This window comes from Motacilla alba, chromosome 18 (assembly GCF_015832195.1).
Source record: "Motacilla alba alba isolate MOTALB_02 chromosome 18, Motacilla_alba_V1.0_pri, whole genome shotgun sequence".
NCBI classification, from domain to species: domain Eukaryota; kingdom Metazoa; phylum Chordata; class Aves; order Passeriformes; family Motacillidae; genus Motacilla; species Motacilla alba.
The window spans coordinates 2,068,513-2,084,001 of NC_052033.1; the positions used below are offsets into that span (position 1 = coordinate 2,068,513).

Here is a 15,489-nt window from a genome sequence, read left to right on the forward strand (position 1 = left end):
TCCTGCCTCAGCTCTTTGTCTTCCCAAGGACACTGCCCCGCTCCTCTTGGCAGCGCCCTGGAACACCTGGGGACTTTGGGGAGCCACATCGTGGCTGTGACTGTGCCCCCCCGAGAGAACACAGAGTGATGGGGCCGCCGAGCTGCAGCCTGCTGCTGTCAGGGACTCCAGACACGCTTTTCCCCCCAAGGGAGGTTTGCCCTGCTCCTGAACCCCCAAATCAAACAGCACCCGGCGCTGGGTGGCATTTCTGGTCTGACTGCCCCCCCCAAGGGCCACCCCTGCCTCCCGAGGTCCCCGCGCCGGGGGCTGTCACCTGCGCGGGGATGCTGCCGCCCTGCCCGCCCAAAACCCGGTCATGCCCCGCCAAAACGCCATCCCCTCACCTCGGGGGGCTGCCCAGCCCCAGCTCCCCTTCCCCCGTGCCCCGACCCCCCCTCGGCGGGGCCGGTCGCCGCTAGATGGCACGCGGAGCCCGGCGCAGCCCGGCGGAGGCTCCGCGGGGCGGTGCGGGGCGGAGCGGAGCCGCAGCGCGGGGTGCGCGGAGCGGAGCGGAGCCGAGGGGCCCGGCCATGGGCTCGGCCGGCAGCGGGCAGGGGCAAGGCTAGGGCGGGGGGGTCCCGGTGCTGCCCCCGCCATGCGCCCCCGCGCAGCCCCGCGCCCCGCCCGCTGAGCCCCGCTCGCTGCCGCCTCGCTGCCGCTGGGGGGGTGCGGGGCCGCCCCCTGCCCGCAACTTCGAACGATGATCACTGTCAACGCGGATGGCAAGATAATGGTCAGAAGATGCCTCGTCACCTTGAGACCCTTTAGGTAAAGTTGGTGCTTCCTCCCGGCGCTGCCGCCTCGCCCGGCTCCTGCGGCCGGGGAGCGCGGATGCTGCGGGGGCTGCGGCGGGCCGGGCTCGGCTCCGGGGGGGTGTGCGGATCGAGCCCAGCTGGGCATGGCAGGGATCCAGGCAGGGATCAGGGAGCCAGGCAGGGCTGCCCGCGGGGCAGAGTGCGGCTCCTGCAGCTCTCGCCGGCTCCCGGCTCGCCCCGCCGCCCGTGTCTGCGGGGTTATCGCGGGGCTGCTCGCCGCTGGCTTTTTTGGGAGCCGTTCTCGGAGATGTTGGTACTCGGGGGGATTCGGTTCCTCTGGTTTAAGCCTGCTGGTGCAGCTGGGGATTTCGAAACGCACCCTGAGCTGTCAGTGGGGCTGGGGTGGATGTCCAGACCTGAGCCCCTCCGCCTCCAGCACACCCGTACCCACCCATTGCTTTTTGCCCTTGCTGTAACTCCCCATTTTTGCTTCCACACATTCGCTTCCCCTCTCCAGCCCTTGCTCTCCGGCTTCTTTGCTTCACTGGAGACGTGCTGGGGTTGGTCCCGAGCCTGAGACACCCGGCAGATGTTGGCAGATGTTGGCGGTTTCGTGGTTTTCCGGTGGGGAGAGGGACCAAAACCCCTTGGAGATAGAGGGGAACGTGCCGGGGGACGGAGCTCAGGGTGGGGTGAGCCCAGCCCAGCGGCTCCCCGCCGTGTTTGGAGCTCTGGGGTCACCGGAGGGATCTGCTCGCTGCCTTTTTGCTTAGCCCAGGTACCGCCCGGCGTCGGGAAGGACGGGCTGGGCTGGCACCGCTCGCTTGCACTCAGGTGCGGAGAGGTTTTCTGCCTCTCCTCGGGAGCTGCCTGGCTCTGCTTGCACTCAGGTGCGGAGAGGTTTTCTGCCTCTCCTCGGGAGCTGCCTGGCTCTGCTTGCACTCAGGTGCGGAGAGGTTTTCTGCCTCTCCTCGGGAGCTGCCTGGCTCTGCTTGCACTCAGGTGCGGAGAGGTTTTCTGCCTCTCGGGAGCTGCCCGGAGCGATTTCTGCTGCTGGATGCCGCGGCACTGCCCTGGGACTGGGGAACTTGGCCAAGGGGATGCCACAAAGAGTGGCAGAGGTGTGAGGGCTCCCAGAGCTCAGGAGTGGAGCAGGGAGTGACTGCGAGAGACACGAGAAGGGCACACTCACCCCGCGGGTTGCTCTTTGCCTGGCTGTTTGCTCTCTTAACAGGGTTTGAATTCCACAGTGAGGAGGTGACTGGCTGGAGCATCCCTGTGCCCTGGGAATCGCCCCTGAGGCAGGGAACCCCCATCTCCAGCAGCGACCTGGGGTCAGGGTGGGCGAGCACGGGGAGTGCATGGCAGGGTGATCACAAAGTCCTGTTAGGAATGAGGATGTGTGTGGATGAGGGGTTTGTGATGGCTGGATGGTCTCTGGTGCCCAGGTGGAGAACTTGCACTGTCCTGGCCATGTGCCCTGGGCTGGCTTCTGCTCTCCAACCAGTACAGACCAGTGTCGGTGCCACTGGAACCAGGGGGGTTACCTTGTTGTTAACAGCCAGGCTCTCCCTGTGCAAGAGGAGGAATTCCCAAGACCCTCTCCTTACTGTCCCACAGTGTCCAGGACCTCTGCACTTCCTCCCTGCTGCTGTCATGCTGAGTGTGACCCCCCCATGCCACAGTCCTGCGTCACCTTGCTCCCAGCCCAGCGTGGGTGAGTGTTGGCACTGCCCAGCTCCAGCCTTAACCCAGATCAGCTCTGCACCCCTAACATCAGCACCCCCCATCCTCAGCTGATGTGGGGCAGGATAACCTCCAGCAGCGGCAGAAGGTCCTGGCAGTCAGGATGGGTCCTGTAAATGTCCAGGTTCCCTGCTGCTGGCTGGGCAAAGCCTCCCTGCTCCGGAATCCCGTGGTGCGATCCCCTGCCTGATGGGAATTGGTGCCATCGGCAAACAGCACACAGGAAACCTGATCCTGTGCACCAAAACATTTCATTAACCACCCTCCAGACACTCAGCAAAGCCATGCAGAGCCCTGAGCTGGGAGAGCTCCTGCAGAGAGGGAGCAGATCAGTCTGGAAACCACAGGAATGTCCAAGGGTGCTCTGACTGCATCTCGGCAGCAAAGGGGGTCTCACTTGTGATGGTGAGAGGCAAGAGAGCTGGATCCAGGCAAGAATTCATCAAGGAGTCCTGCTCCAGCTCGCCCAGCTCTTGGCTCTGTAGCTCTGTTTGCCAGCTGGGAGCCAAAGCCAGGCTTTCTGTGGGATGTGGCAGTGGTCAGTGAGGGCTCACTCTGGTCCCTTGCATGGATCATGGTGCCCATGGCTGAGCATCAGTCTGACAGCACCACAACCCTGTTGGGCTCCAAGCAAAAAGGGTTTTGAGGGAGAGGAGTCATTCATTAACCTGACTTCTGCTGGTAGGAATGGTGGCTCAGCTTTTGGGAGTTGAAAACTTGTCTAATACAAGGCTCTGTAGCCCCTGGTTTCCCCCTGCACCAGTGTAGGATTCTCCCCGTGGGTTCCAGGTGGGTGATGTGGCACCATGGGCACAGCCCCAGTGTCACATTCCCAGTGTCACAGTCCCATCCTACTGAGGCCTTCCTCCCCCCAACACATCCCAGCTCAGCACTCAGAGCCTCCTGGTCACATCCAGCTTTCAGTTCCGTGGGCCAAAATCCTCCATGACTGGGGCACCACTTCCAGTTTTCATTTAAGACTTGAGGAATTTCACCTCCTTTTGTTTTGGGCACCAAGTCCGAGCCCAGAACTGTGAGCATTTCATTTGGGGAGGATGTGGAGAGGGACTTGGCACTAGAACTGTGCTCGAGTGATGAATTAAATGTGACATGGGATGACAGCAAAGCCAGCATGCAGGATAGGTGTTATTTGGTCCTTGGAACTCCAAAGTCTTCAGGGAGTTAGTTTTGATTTTGGGGGAGAGGACCCAGTGCATTTGGGCCAGCTGGGATCTGTATGTTTTACCTACTTTGTGGTAAATTTGTTTTTTGTATAAGGAGGTTCCACTCAGCTGAGGCTGGGTTTATTCACCTGGAGAGTATCAGTAAAAGTAAAGGAGTTGGGGTTCTCAGGCTGAAAGCCCAGCCCTGCTCCCTGGAGCACTGTTCTGGGCTGGATCCACTGATCTCCAAGGACAGTAATTCCAGTAAGGCTCCAATTCCCTTTTTTTTTCTTTTTTTTTCTTTTTTTTTTTTTTTTTTTTTTTTAAGGAGAAAAGCATCTTGCATCTCCCCTACTCTCTCTGTAATCCAACCAAAATGAAAAAGATTTAGTTTCCTCGGGAGATGGTAGAGCACAGATCACCTTTGTATCTTTTTCTTCCCTTCCCCCTTTTCTTTCTGCTCAGAGTTTAACGATCCCTCCTTGCCAGACTATAATTATGAAGATTAAAAAGCATCAACAAGGTCTCGCATAATGATGAAGATATTGCCAATAGGAGGTGTGAGAGCAGGATCAGGGCTGAGTATTTGCTCAGGTGATGCTTTGTTAAAATGCCCCCTGGGGAAGGGGACACCAGGACAGGGCCATGGGTGGGTTTTGTACCAGGATGGACCCTGGGGCGCAGGACCTGCCTGGGCTTTGAGCCCTTTCAGCTTGTTTCCTCTCCAGCCTGCTGGTGTCCTCTCCTGCCAGGGAAGCACCATGGCAGACAGCATTCCCTAAGGGCAAATTCAGCCCTCCAAAGCCAAGCTGGGTGCAGCAATCCCCTCCAGGGTGCTCCTGAGAGCCTTTCCCAGAGCCAGCACTGCGCTGGGCTCAGGCTGTGATAATGGCAGACAATGCACTGACGTCCCCAGATCACCCCCTCTCCAAGCTATTTATGGGACACCACGTTACTTTGCAGCATCAGGGACGCTCTGCTGCCTCCACAATCACCTCCCTGCTGGAGCTGGACCACAGCTCTCTGCAAACCCTTCTGCCAGGTCTGCTCTGGAGAGGGGCTGAGGTCTGTATCGTGTCTGTGAGCACATCCCACAGCTCCATGGTTCATCAGCCTCTGCTGGGCAGGGGGAGGCTCTGCTCCCCTGCTTGCTGCTTGTGGGGCTGTGCCTGCAGCCAGGCCTTTAGGGATGGGAGCCTGGGTTACTGAGTGCACAGGGGTTTATGGTTCTTGTAGAAACTGCTTTCCACACCTCCAGGGATGGCTCATTCAGAAATAAAGGAACCTGAGCTGGTCCAGGCTGCACGGGGATGTCAGGCAGTTCTAGTGATGCACTTGAGCATCCCCTCTCCCAGGCCAGCTCTGGCCTGGCTGTCAGGGAGGGTTTGTGCTGGTGCTGAGTGTGCTGCTGGCAGAGCTCATTAGTGCTGACAAGCCCAGGGTGTTGCTTTTCCCCTTGATTAGGTGGGGGTTGAGAAGGGGATGGGGAGCTGGGCTGTGCTGCTTGCCCAGGGCCAGGTGCCCCTGATCTGCTGGGGATGGGGCAGGGCTGATCCATAGGGATGGGCAGGAGTTGTCTGCTGTGGGCAAGGCTGATCCTCCTCGGAGCAGGCAGAGAAACCCTTTGTTGTTGAGCTGGCTGCTGCTGAGATGAGGCTGCCCTGGATCTGGGCTCAGGTGTGTGCTGTCTGTGTGACAGCAGCATCAGAGCTGCCTGGATGGAGGTAGGGAGCTCGTGGGATCCCCTGTAAGTGCCATACCTTGCCCAGGAGTCTCTCCAGGCAAAGAAAGCCTGGCTGTGCTGTGCAGGGACAGCAGGGAGCTGCCCTGGGAGCTCCTCCACTAGATCTCCCTGGGGAAGCCCAGCCCTTCTTGAGCTGCTTGACCTGGTACTTGAGCTCTCCACAACATCTCCAGTCACTAACGAGGGCTTTGAAGCAGGTCACTTTATTTGTTAGCCCTTTCCAGCAGCAGATAATTGCAGTGCTGGCGTGCTGTAGCCCAGAGTTGAAGGCTGTTCCTACTCCTCTGCCTTTTAGCTGCACAGGAATGCTTAGGTGGAGGGCTGGGGACTCCTCTGCACCTGGAAAAGCCTGGGTGGCTGTGCTGTGGCTGTGTGCAGCTCCTGAGCCCTGTGGAGGATGCTGTGAGCTCCTAAAGGAGAGCTGCAGGCTGCTGTCCTCTGTGGTTTGCTTCCCTTTGGCTCAGGGATGCTGAGAGGCAGCGATGCCCGGGCGCCCCGAGGGCTTCCTCAGCTCCCTGCCCCACACGGGATTGATTTACCTGTTGGAAGACAAACCTGTTGTTTCTCCAGGCTGGCTGGGGGTTGTCTTTTCTCTTTCTCCTCCTCGAGCTTTCCCCTGGGTTTGAGATCACGCTGCTGCTCTGGGAGTGTCACACTGACACCTGGCAGTGGCTCTGCCAGGGCTTTTCCCGTGTGGCTGCCGGAGGCTGCTGCTCCTCCACGGAGTCCCGGGGATGATGGCAGCGTCTCTGAGCAGTGGAAGGAGGCCAGACATCCATCCCTTGGCACACAGCACTCTGCTTTGCACTCCCTGGTGCACAACAGCCAGGCTGGCACAGGGCTCTTGCCTTCAGTCCTTCCAGCCCCGAAAGAGGGACTGGCTGAATTTGGGCTGAGCAGGAGCAGTGCTGGGAGCTCCTGCCCCTCGCTGGAGGTGACATCCTGCCCAGGGTGTCCCCTGGGAGCCACTTCCCTGCCAGCCCTGTGAACAAAGCAGCGATGGGGTGGCCCCAGGCCACATGAGTGCTGCCGTGCAGGTCCTTCCTTGTCCCCTTGTGCACAGGGGACACACGACACTGCCGGTGGCCTAGTTACAGGGGAACAAAAGGCTTTGTATAAAAAACTAAAAGGGTTTTTTTTTAGATCCTTTGGGAGGAAGGGAAGGTAAAGGTCTCTCTTTACTCCTCTCTCCCAGGGGAGCACGGGTATTGTTTGTTGTAGTGGTTCCTGCGGTCGGGGTTGTTGGGCTGCACCTGGTGGAGCATCACAGGGCAGTCGTGGTCTGGCTCAGCTTCCCTGCTGAAGATGCAGATCCGCCACTCCCCCTGAGTGCAGCCGAGGATTCCTCAAGGCCTGCCCGTTGGAGAGGCTGCAGGGATTTCAGAGGGGGTTCTCAGGCAAACCCCCCGCTCAGTGCCAGGGTTAGTGTCCTGGGCTCTTTGTGAAGGGTCTGGCGTGGCTGGGGTGAGGTGCTGGTAGGGCTGGGGCTGCACGGATGCTCCCTGCCAGGGCTGGGTGGGATGAGACACAGGGAGGGAGCTGGGATTGTCCCAGACACCCGAAGCCTCTCCTGCTGCTGGGCAAGGGGATTATCCCAGGGGAATGGTGGGGTGGGGCTGGCTCCTCATCAAACCTTGCTCCAGCTCTGCTTTCTCTCCTGCAGGATTTTCGTGCTGGGCATTGGATTTTTCACCCTGTGCTTCCTGATGACATCCCTGGGAGGGCAGTTCTCAGCCAAGCGCCTGGGGGACTCCCCCTTCACCATCCGCACCGAAGGTGAGCACGGCTCTGGTTTGCACAGACAGGTGTCTGCCAAGGAAGGCAGGAGCTTCCCTTGAAATGGAAAATGTAAACTCCCTCCCTCTAAATTATTACAATTTTGAAATTAAGGAGCTCTCAGGCAAAAATATGGGAGCAGGAATAACAGTTCTGTACTAGGAAAATTAAAAATACAAATGTAACAGTACCAAAAAAAAAAAATAGAAGTCAAACCACTGCCAGAGCCAGACCAGGAGCTGACCCCCTGTGGGTCAGGGTGGTGGCAGCAGTGCCATTCCATGGTGGCTCAGCCCTCCTGCAGGGCCAGCTGTGGTTCTGCTGGAGCAGGGATCCTGGACAAGGGGGGAGTTTTCCTCTGCAGCTCCAGGGCTGCTGGAGATGGGCCTGCTCTCCCTCTGGGAATGCAGGGCAGGAGAAAGCTGCTCCTCTGGGAATGCAGGGGGCAAAGGCTGCTGTGCTGCTGCCAGGCTCAGATTGTATCCAGGTAGGAATGCTTGGCTCCTGCCCTGGGCAGAGCATCTCCCCATGGGATGATGGAATTTGATCAGCCCTGCAGGGACACTCAGTGGCCATGGACAGCAGAGATCTCCTGGAGGGAGGATTGGCTGTGGGAGAGATAAAGGAAACTGCCCAATGCGCAGCAGAGAACTGCCCCAGCTCTGACAGATGGTGATGGAATGCACACCCCCATTTCCAACCTAAGGCACTCATGTGGTGCCCCCCCATGCACGGTCCAGCTGAGCTGATGAATGCCAGGAACACAGGAGGATGGTGCTTGCATCTTCCATTCCTATGGGTCCTTCCTGGCCCTTTTTGGGATTATCAGGATGGCTCAGAGTCCTGTTGGCCTCTCTTGCCGTGTGTGGCTTTGCTGTGTGGCTCCAAGCTGGCTGCGCTCACATCCCGAGCCGTGGCAGGAGGGGATGGCTGCTGGGCTGTGGATGCTGACCCTGGCTCGCAGCAGAAGATGGGGAAGCAGCAGGATCAGAGCCTCAGCTGGCAGCAGTGTGGCTGTGGGGGCTGCCCCTGGTCTGATGTGTGGAGGATCTGGCTCAGGTGCTTGGAGGTCTCAGTTTGAGCACCTGTGGCCTGCAGGGAGTGGGAATTGCTCCTTAGGGAAGGGAAAATAAAAGGCCTTTGTGGTTTTATGCAGGCTCTGAAATGTAGAAGAGAAATATTCTAATTTTTACCAAGTGTGTGTTATGTTGCATTTAACACCTCTTTTGGTGAGACACGAAGCCAGCTCAGGAGACCCTTCTGTGGTGGGACAGTCCTGGCCTGTCCCTGCTCTGGGAGGACACTGCTGCCATGGATTGAGCTTCCCCCAACTTTTTCTCTGAGATTCCAGTCAGATGAAATGCACAGAGGGAACTGCCCGGCTTGAGCTCCCCTGAGCAGGGTGAGATGGGCTTGGTCAGGCCCCTGTGGTGTTCTCCTCCATACCAAAGCCAAGGAAGGATCTGAGCTCCACAGCCTCACCTAGGATGTGATTTTGGAACATTAAATGCATTCCTTGAGGTGCTGGAAGAAGTGCCAGCTGCTTCCCTATGGGAGGAGAGGGATAAAGTGGTGGCTTCCAGAAGCTGGATGGTGTTAAACATCTTAGTTGACTTTCCAAGAGCTGGATTTGCAGCCTGTGGAGGCTGGATCTGTGTTCTCCCTATGGATGGAGGACATGGTGGCTGATGTTCCTCCCCCTCTGCTCCCCTAGCTGTTCCCATCACCAGCTCCATTCAACACCTTTCTGAGGTCTGGTGTTTTCCTGGAGACCTTACCTGGTCAGTGTTTTCAGGGTTCCTGCAGTTGCTCAGGGCACGTGTCCCCATGGGGAAGGTGGGTTTTGTGTTCCTGACCCCAAGCCAAGCACATGGCTGGTGAGTGAAGTCTGGTTTGAGGGGATTTCTTCCTTCTTGGGATAAGAAACAGCGTAAGGAAAGTGGGCAGGAGCCCCCAGACCAGCACCTTCTCCAGACCTGGCTTTTGAGGAGATGGGTTCTGAAAAGATTGCTGAGTTTGAAATGAAAGGTGTCACTGTTACAGCTGCCCAGAGGAGCCCCAGTGTCCTGAAAGTTTGCAGAGAACAGAAGGAAAGGCAGAGATGCTGATGAGCTGTGGGGCCAGCTGGGGTGTGGCACAGGTTGTGCTGCAAAGAGCAGCAGATGTTTCCAGAAACCTGCAGAAGCACCTGGGGTCACCCCAGAGAGCTCTAAAGTTGGGCTGAAATAATGGCAAAGAGACCATTACTCAGCTCTTCACCCCCTTTTTGGATGCCTTGGGGTGGTTTTTCCCTTCCTTATCCTTATCCTTAACCCAGACCTTTGAATCCACTGGCTGCATCCTTGGCTGTCTCTTGTTTCCTGGGAGCAGTGTCAGCACAGCCCCAAATCAAAACAAATCTCCTTTTTCAGGCCCTCACACCTCAAATCCTCCACATTCAGGGGTTCAGGTGATTAAATCAAGGAGTGTTAATGGGTTCACCCTCTCTCCTGATCCTCTTTGGCTCTGCTGAGGGCTGTGAGCAGCAGCCTTGCTGGTTGGGAGAGTTACTGCTTTGCTCCAAGCTGGTGCAGGCTGAATGTTGCTTCTGGTAATGCCTGACTGGTCTCATTTAAAGAAGAAAAGAAGTAAATTATGACCTAGGTCCTCTAATTTTTCAAGGTTTTGGTCTCTTAGCTTTCTAACTGGGTAAGGCAAATCCTGCTTTGTTAGAAAGCTCAAAAATTCGATGCAAATCCAATTTTTTTCCCCTGCATTCAGTGGCTTTGCCAAACAAACTATTGCTTCCAGATGAATTGCTGCACATTTGGCTGTTGCTGTGCTTCTTATTGGGGAAGATGAGCTTCATTCATGGCCTCACACACTGGTTTTGAACACAAAGCATCCTCTCTCCTGTCTCTGGAGGAAGATGCTGGAGGACGGTTGTGTTCTTTGTCCCCAAAGCTTGGCAGGCACAACCTGAGAGGATTTTTCTCACTCTTTAACACCTGGTTCAGGCTTTGGGGGTTCATCCTTTCCTGTCACACTGTCACAGCTTTTACAGAGGCTGCTGTGGTTCCCACTGTGCCAGTTTTATTTTCTGAAGTACCTGCTGCCTCCCGGGCTCAGGATGAATTTTGATTTAGGGTGATAAAAGCATAAAGAGCCACTAACATTCCTCCTGGCCACGGTGGGGTGTTTGTAGGGACTGGCTGTGCCCCAGGGTGATGCAGCTGTCCCCAGGGGAGAGTAACCCCCAAAGCAGAGTGGGACCAAGGCTCAGGGAATGTGCTGGCCAGGAGCTGGCCAATGTCACCACAGGCCTCCCCGTGTCACCTGGGAAAGGCTGTGGCTGTTGGGGGAGGGTCTGATGGCTGGGAGAGCCAGCTATCCCACCCATGGCAAAGGCAGGAAGGGTGATGGATCCTGGGCATCCTCCCCGGGAAATGGGGAGTCACAGCCTCTGGGGAGATGGGAAAATCCATCCCTGCAGACTCTGAGAGCACACCTGAGGTGAGGTGAGGGCAGGGCTGAGCCCTGTTTGGAGCAGGAGCTGAGCAGGGCACTCAGAGGGCTCTCCTGGCTGAGGGGAGCTGCATCTCACGTGGAGTGAACATCCACGTGGGGAGGGAGGGAGGCAGCAGGGGTGGATGTGCTGCTTATTAGCACTGTGAAGTCTCCAAAGGTCTGTTTGAATAACAAACTGGCATTTAATTAACATGTGTTCTGGATCCCAGGGAAGCCCAGGAAATTTTCCTGGCAGTTCTGGTGGCTGTTAAGCACACAGTGCTGGGCTGGAGGCGAGCTCAGAGGAGCAGGTTAATTGGGCTGGGCTGATGATGAGCTCTTGGCGCGATGAGGGATGGGAATCACCTGGACAGGTTCATGGCCAGTGACCTTGGGAGAAGTCCTGGGCTGTGGCCTCAGCTGTGCCATGCCCAGGCCTGAGTGTTTCCCAGGAATGGGCTCCTGGTGGGGAAGGAGCCTGCTCCCTGCTGCTGCTCCCTGCTCCACCTGGGCTCCTGGAAGGGCCTTTGGAGCATTATTCATTAACTGCTGGCTGTTGCAGGGAAGCTGCCATCCCCTCCACGGGCTCTGGGGTGTGCAGCTCTGCAGTGGAGCTGGGGTATTAAATGGGGTGGGCTTGTGGTGAGTGAGTGTCAGCTCCTTCCTGGGGCTGATCCCAGCTGTTGTGGCTGTTTGTGCTGCTCCTTGTTCCCAGTGTCCTACCAGACCCAGCTGTGCAGGGGAAGCTGCCTGTGCCCTGCAGGGCTGGGGTGGCTGCAGAGAGCTGGGGTATGTCAAAAAATAACTTCCTTTCAAATCATCCAAAAAATCCTTTGGGTTGTGGATGAATGCTGAAGTTCATGGTCCCTGGTCCAGTGCAGGCTGGGGCTGTTCCTGTTTCTCCCTGAGTGGCCTGCCCAGCCCAGCCTTGAGCCTCAGCTATTGCAATTCAAAGGGAGACATGAAAATGCCCCAGCCCTGCCCAGAGCTTTCCTGGCTCCTGAACTGTGCAAGCAGCCAGTCATAACCAAAATAAACATAGATGTGAGGCAGGAGCATGAACAGGAGAAATGGATAATGTCACAGTCCAGAAGTTAATCCCATTTAAAATTTGATTTTTGTATGTGAATACCTTTCTCAGAGGTTCTCTCCAAAAGCCAAGTTTCTTGGTGTGTGCCAGAAATCTTTCCTCAGATGGATTCTCTGCTTGGTGATTCGCTGCAGCAGAGGCTTTGCATCTTAACAATAAATAAAAAAAACCCTTCTGAAATGCAAGTTATTTTATCCTAATCCGCTGCTGTCAAGTAAACACAGACAGAGGTTCCTTTGTTTTGAAATGGCCACTGAGAGAATTTACATCTACAAAGATGTAGATAAAAAAGGGAAACAGAGAAGTCTATAAATTTTGAATGTGGGAGATGCTTTGGGAAGGGCTCCAGACTCAGGAGATTGAGTTTTCTGTGCCCTCTTCTCTCCCCTCATTTAGAATTTAATATGTTTGATGATCCCTTTTTTCCCCCAAGCATCTTTCTTGTGGTTGTTTTACTGCCAGAGTCAGGGGGCAGGAGGCTGCTGCTGAAAAAGCACCAATTCTGTAATCATGGTGCTGGGAGGGCTTTGGCTGTGGTCCCTCAGCCCGTGGCTGTGCCCCAGGCTGGATTTGGTGGGATGTGCATCCCGCTGGTGGAGCTTGCTGCTGCAGGGGATTAGCCAGGGAAAATCGGTTATTAAGTGTTAAAACGTGATTAGATGTGGCTGGAATATTGCCTGCAACTGCTGTAGCTGGTTCAAAGAATCCAAAGCCTTTGGATTCCCCTTGCTGTTGATTCCTGCAGGGTTGGACGTGAGGTGCTGGAGGAATTTGCTGCAAACCCAGGGGAGGTGTGGGACAGGTCCTGAAACGGCTGGAGCAGAGCTCTGCCCTCGTGCTGGGCCGCTGCTTCCTGCAGGAGGGGTCTGATCTGATTTCAGCTGACCTTGCTGGGACTTTGATGAAGCATGTGAAGTGGCTCACAGGTATCTCTGTGCCTGGGGTCTCTGCTGCAGCAGCGGCTCTGGTGCTGAGGTCCTGGAATCCTGCTGCCTTTGGGGTTTGCTGAGCGGCTGGGGTTGTGTTTGCTGTTCCCATAGCTGTTTTTTCAACCTGTTTTTAAGTGTTTCCTGCTGCTCAGCTGCAGAGCTGACACCTGCCTTTTCCCACTCCCCATCTCCAGCTGGTTTCCTGTGGCTGACCACAGCTGGGCTCCTGTGCTGTGTTTCCTCCACTGCTTTGGGAGCAGGATTGGTGGGAATGGGATGAAGGAAGGACAAGGGTGGGGGAGAGCTGATTTTAGAGCACAAGCTGGAAAACAGAAGCAAGGAAAGGTGAAGCTCAGCCTCTACAAGGCTGTTGCACCTTGTGCTAGGTTGCTGAGTTGTGTTTTGGGGTCTGATCTCAGGGCTGCAGGATATGGACCCTGATGGGGTGATAAGCAGCTTGTGGGCTAGAACAGAAATCTTCTCAGCCCTACAGCACTGGGACATTGCAGCTGGGCAATGGTAACTCACCCTGGAATCTGTCTGGGGGTGGGCAGTGCAGCAGCCCCTGCAGGGACTTACCATGGTCTGTGATCCAGCAGAATTGCAGGTCACCAAAGAACAGCTTCTGCTGCAAAATATTTGGTCATTTAAATTCATTTTGGAGGGAATAAAAATAAATGTGGAAAAGAAAAAAATATAAAAATAAATATAAAATATAAATATAACATATAGAATGTGGAAGCCTGCCTTTGCTGGCTTGAGGTGTCTTGTCCCACATGCATACCATGGGGGGGGGAGCTGAGCACTGGGGCTTCCTTGTGCTGTCAGAACGGCTCTGGTTTTCCACGTTGAGCTACAGGACTCAGGAGAGCTCCAGAGCCAGCAGCCAAGGCATGTTGTGCTGAGATGGTGTGTAACATCACCTGACAGGAATCCTGCCCTGCTCTCCTCAAACCCTCTCAGTATTCCAGCTCTGCCTCTCCTGCTGCTGCTTGCTCCAGTTCCTGGAGTCTCACCTGCTTAAAGCGATTTCTTCCATCAGTGAACACAGAAGAGGAGAGAGGGAGATGTTTAGGGCTGTGCAGTGCAGCTGTAAGCTTTGGTGTTTGTGGCTTCTGTTTCTCTCCAGAGCAGGGGTGTTGTGGAGGGGTGGGAATTGTGCTGCAGATGATAATGCTGAAGGTTGCTCGGGGTTTTGTAGGGCATTTTCACCATTTCAGAGCCACAGCACCGTGAAGCAACGGGATCTCATGTTATTTCAATGCCTTGGATTGCTCCCTGAGGAGAGGAGCAGAGAGGCCAAATAGAAATGTGAGAACCTACATGATCTCCTCAGAGGGGTCCTTTGCTCCTGCTCCCAGCTCTGCTGCTTTTCCTTCTGCTCCGGCAGCGTCCCAGCTGGGTTAGCATGGCCAGGTAACATCACCATTTGTTTTCACAGAGGAGGCAGAAAGGTCAGGCTGGGATTTGCTAATGATCAGGGTGAGCTTGAGTAACTCTGTCATCCCCCCTCGCAGTCAGCTGTGCGGGGAGGGCAGCAGGAGGAGGAGGAGGAGGTCTGTCCATGATCCTGACCCCCTGTGCACTCTCTCCTTGTGAGGGCTGACAGCAGAGGAGGGCACAGATCAGTTCAGCTCCATCCTGGCTGCACTGAGATGCTGCTCAGCCCAGGAGAGCTTTAAAATAAAACACAGGTGTGTGCACCCTCCCTCTCTCTTGGCAAAGGTAATTTTCAGGACCCATTTGAAAATTTGGGATGCTGCCACTTGTGACAGATCCCAGTCAGCTCCTGTGCAGAGCACACAGTTCTTCTGACAGGAGCTTGGGTTGGGCAGAATACCCAAAAGTTGCTTTGTGGCTTTGGGAATCCCTTTTCTTACCTGCTCTGGCTGGGGAGAGCACCTGGGAGTGAGGGCTTGGGCTGCTGCCTCCTTGAGACACAGCCCACAGACCTGTGGGTCCAGGGATGTTCCTGTTCCCTTTGCTTTCAAGTGTGGCATTCACATTCTGTGAACACTCCTTTCACCCAGGATTTTTCTCCTGGGAAACTGAGAAGCCATAGAGAAAAGGAAAACAATTTTTATCTCATTTGCTTCTCCTGTGTTGTGCCCATGTGGAATGTGTTTGGAGATTGTTCACCCACAGGTGATTGTTTCATTGCATTCTGCTGTGAGTTGTTTTCACTCTTTGGCCAATTAGGGCCAAGCTGTGTCAGACTCTGGAGAGAGTCACGAGTTTCCATTATTATCTTTTTAGCATTCTTTAAGTATCCTTTCTGTATTCTTTAGTTAGTATAGTATAGTATTCTTTAATATAATATAGTATTATAAAATAATAAATTAGCTTTCTGAGAAGATGGAGTCAGATGCATCATTCCTGCCTTCGTGGGGACATTCCCAGCAAATACAATATTCAAGAAGTCATGTGAGTTATAAATTTATCTTGCTGTCTTTAACGCTCAGTGGAGGCGGCAGGAGAACCAGTTGTGAAGGCTCTTGTAAGCAAGTGACAGTGACAGGGCAGGGCTCTGCTCAGCAAACGGGACACTAATTATTCCCAGTTTCTTCCTGAGTGAGTTTTAAGCCTCTCCCGGGCTGCTGGTGTCATGTTTTGATGTTGTCTGCTGAGCAGCCCTGGATAACTGCAGCCTTTGTGAGCGGCTTGTCAGGATCAGCGGATGCTGGAGCGTGTCTCGCTGGCAGTGCCTGGGATGCTGCTCCAGGAGGAGGGATGAGACTTCTCAGGGTCTGAATCCAGA

At 55.3% G+C, this 15,489-nt stretch overlaps 1 protein-coding gene across 2 annotated transcripts in view; it reads left to right on the plus strand.

Annotated features, from left to right (window-relative positions):
* The first annotated feature begins 523 nt into the window (after positions 1–523).
* Positions 524–15,489, plus strand: part of MGAT5B (alpha-1,6-mannosylglycoprotein 6-beta-N-acetylglucosaminyltransferase B) — a 73,553-nt gene continuing 58,587 nt past the window's right edge. For both annotated transcript variants that reach the window (XM_038157410.1, XM_038157411.1), the window contains exons 1-2: positions 524–810; positions 7,114–7,226. In XM_038157410.1, the coding sequence (XP_038013338.1) occupies positions 743–810; positions 7,114–7,226 (181 nt within the window). In that variant the 5' untranslated portion in view covers positions 524–742. The remainder of the gene's footprint in view (positions 811–7,113; positions 7,227–15,489) is intronic.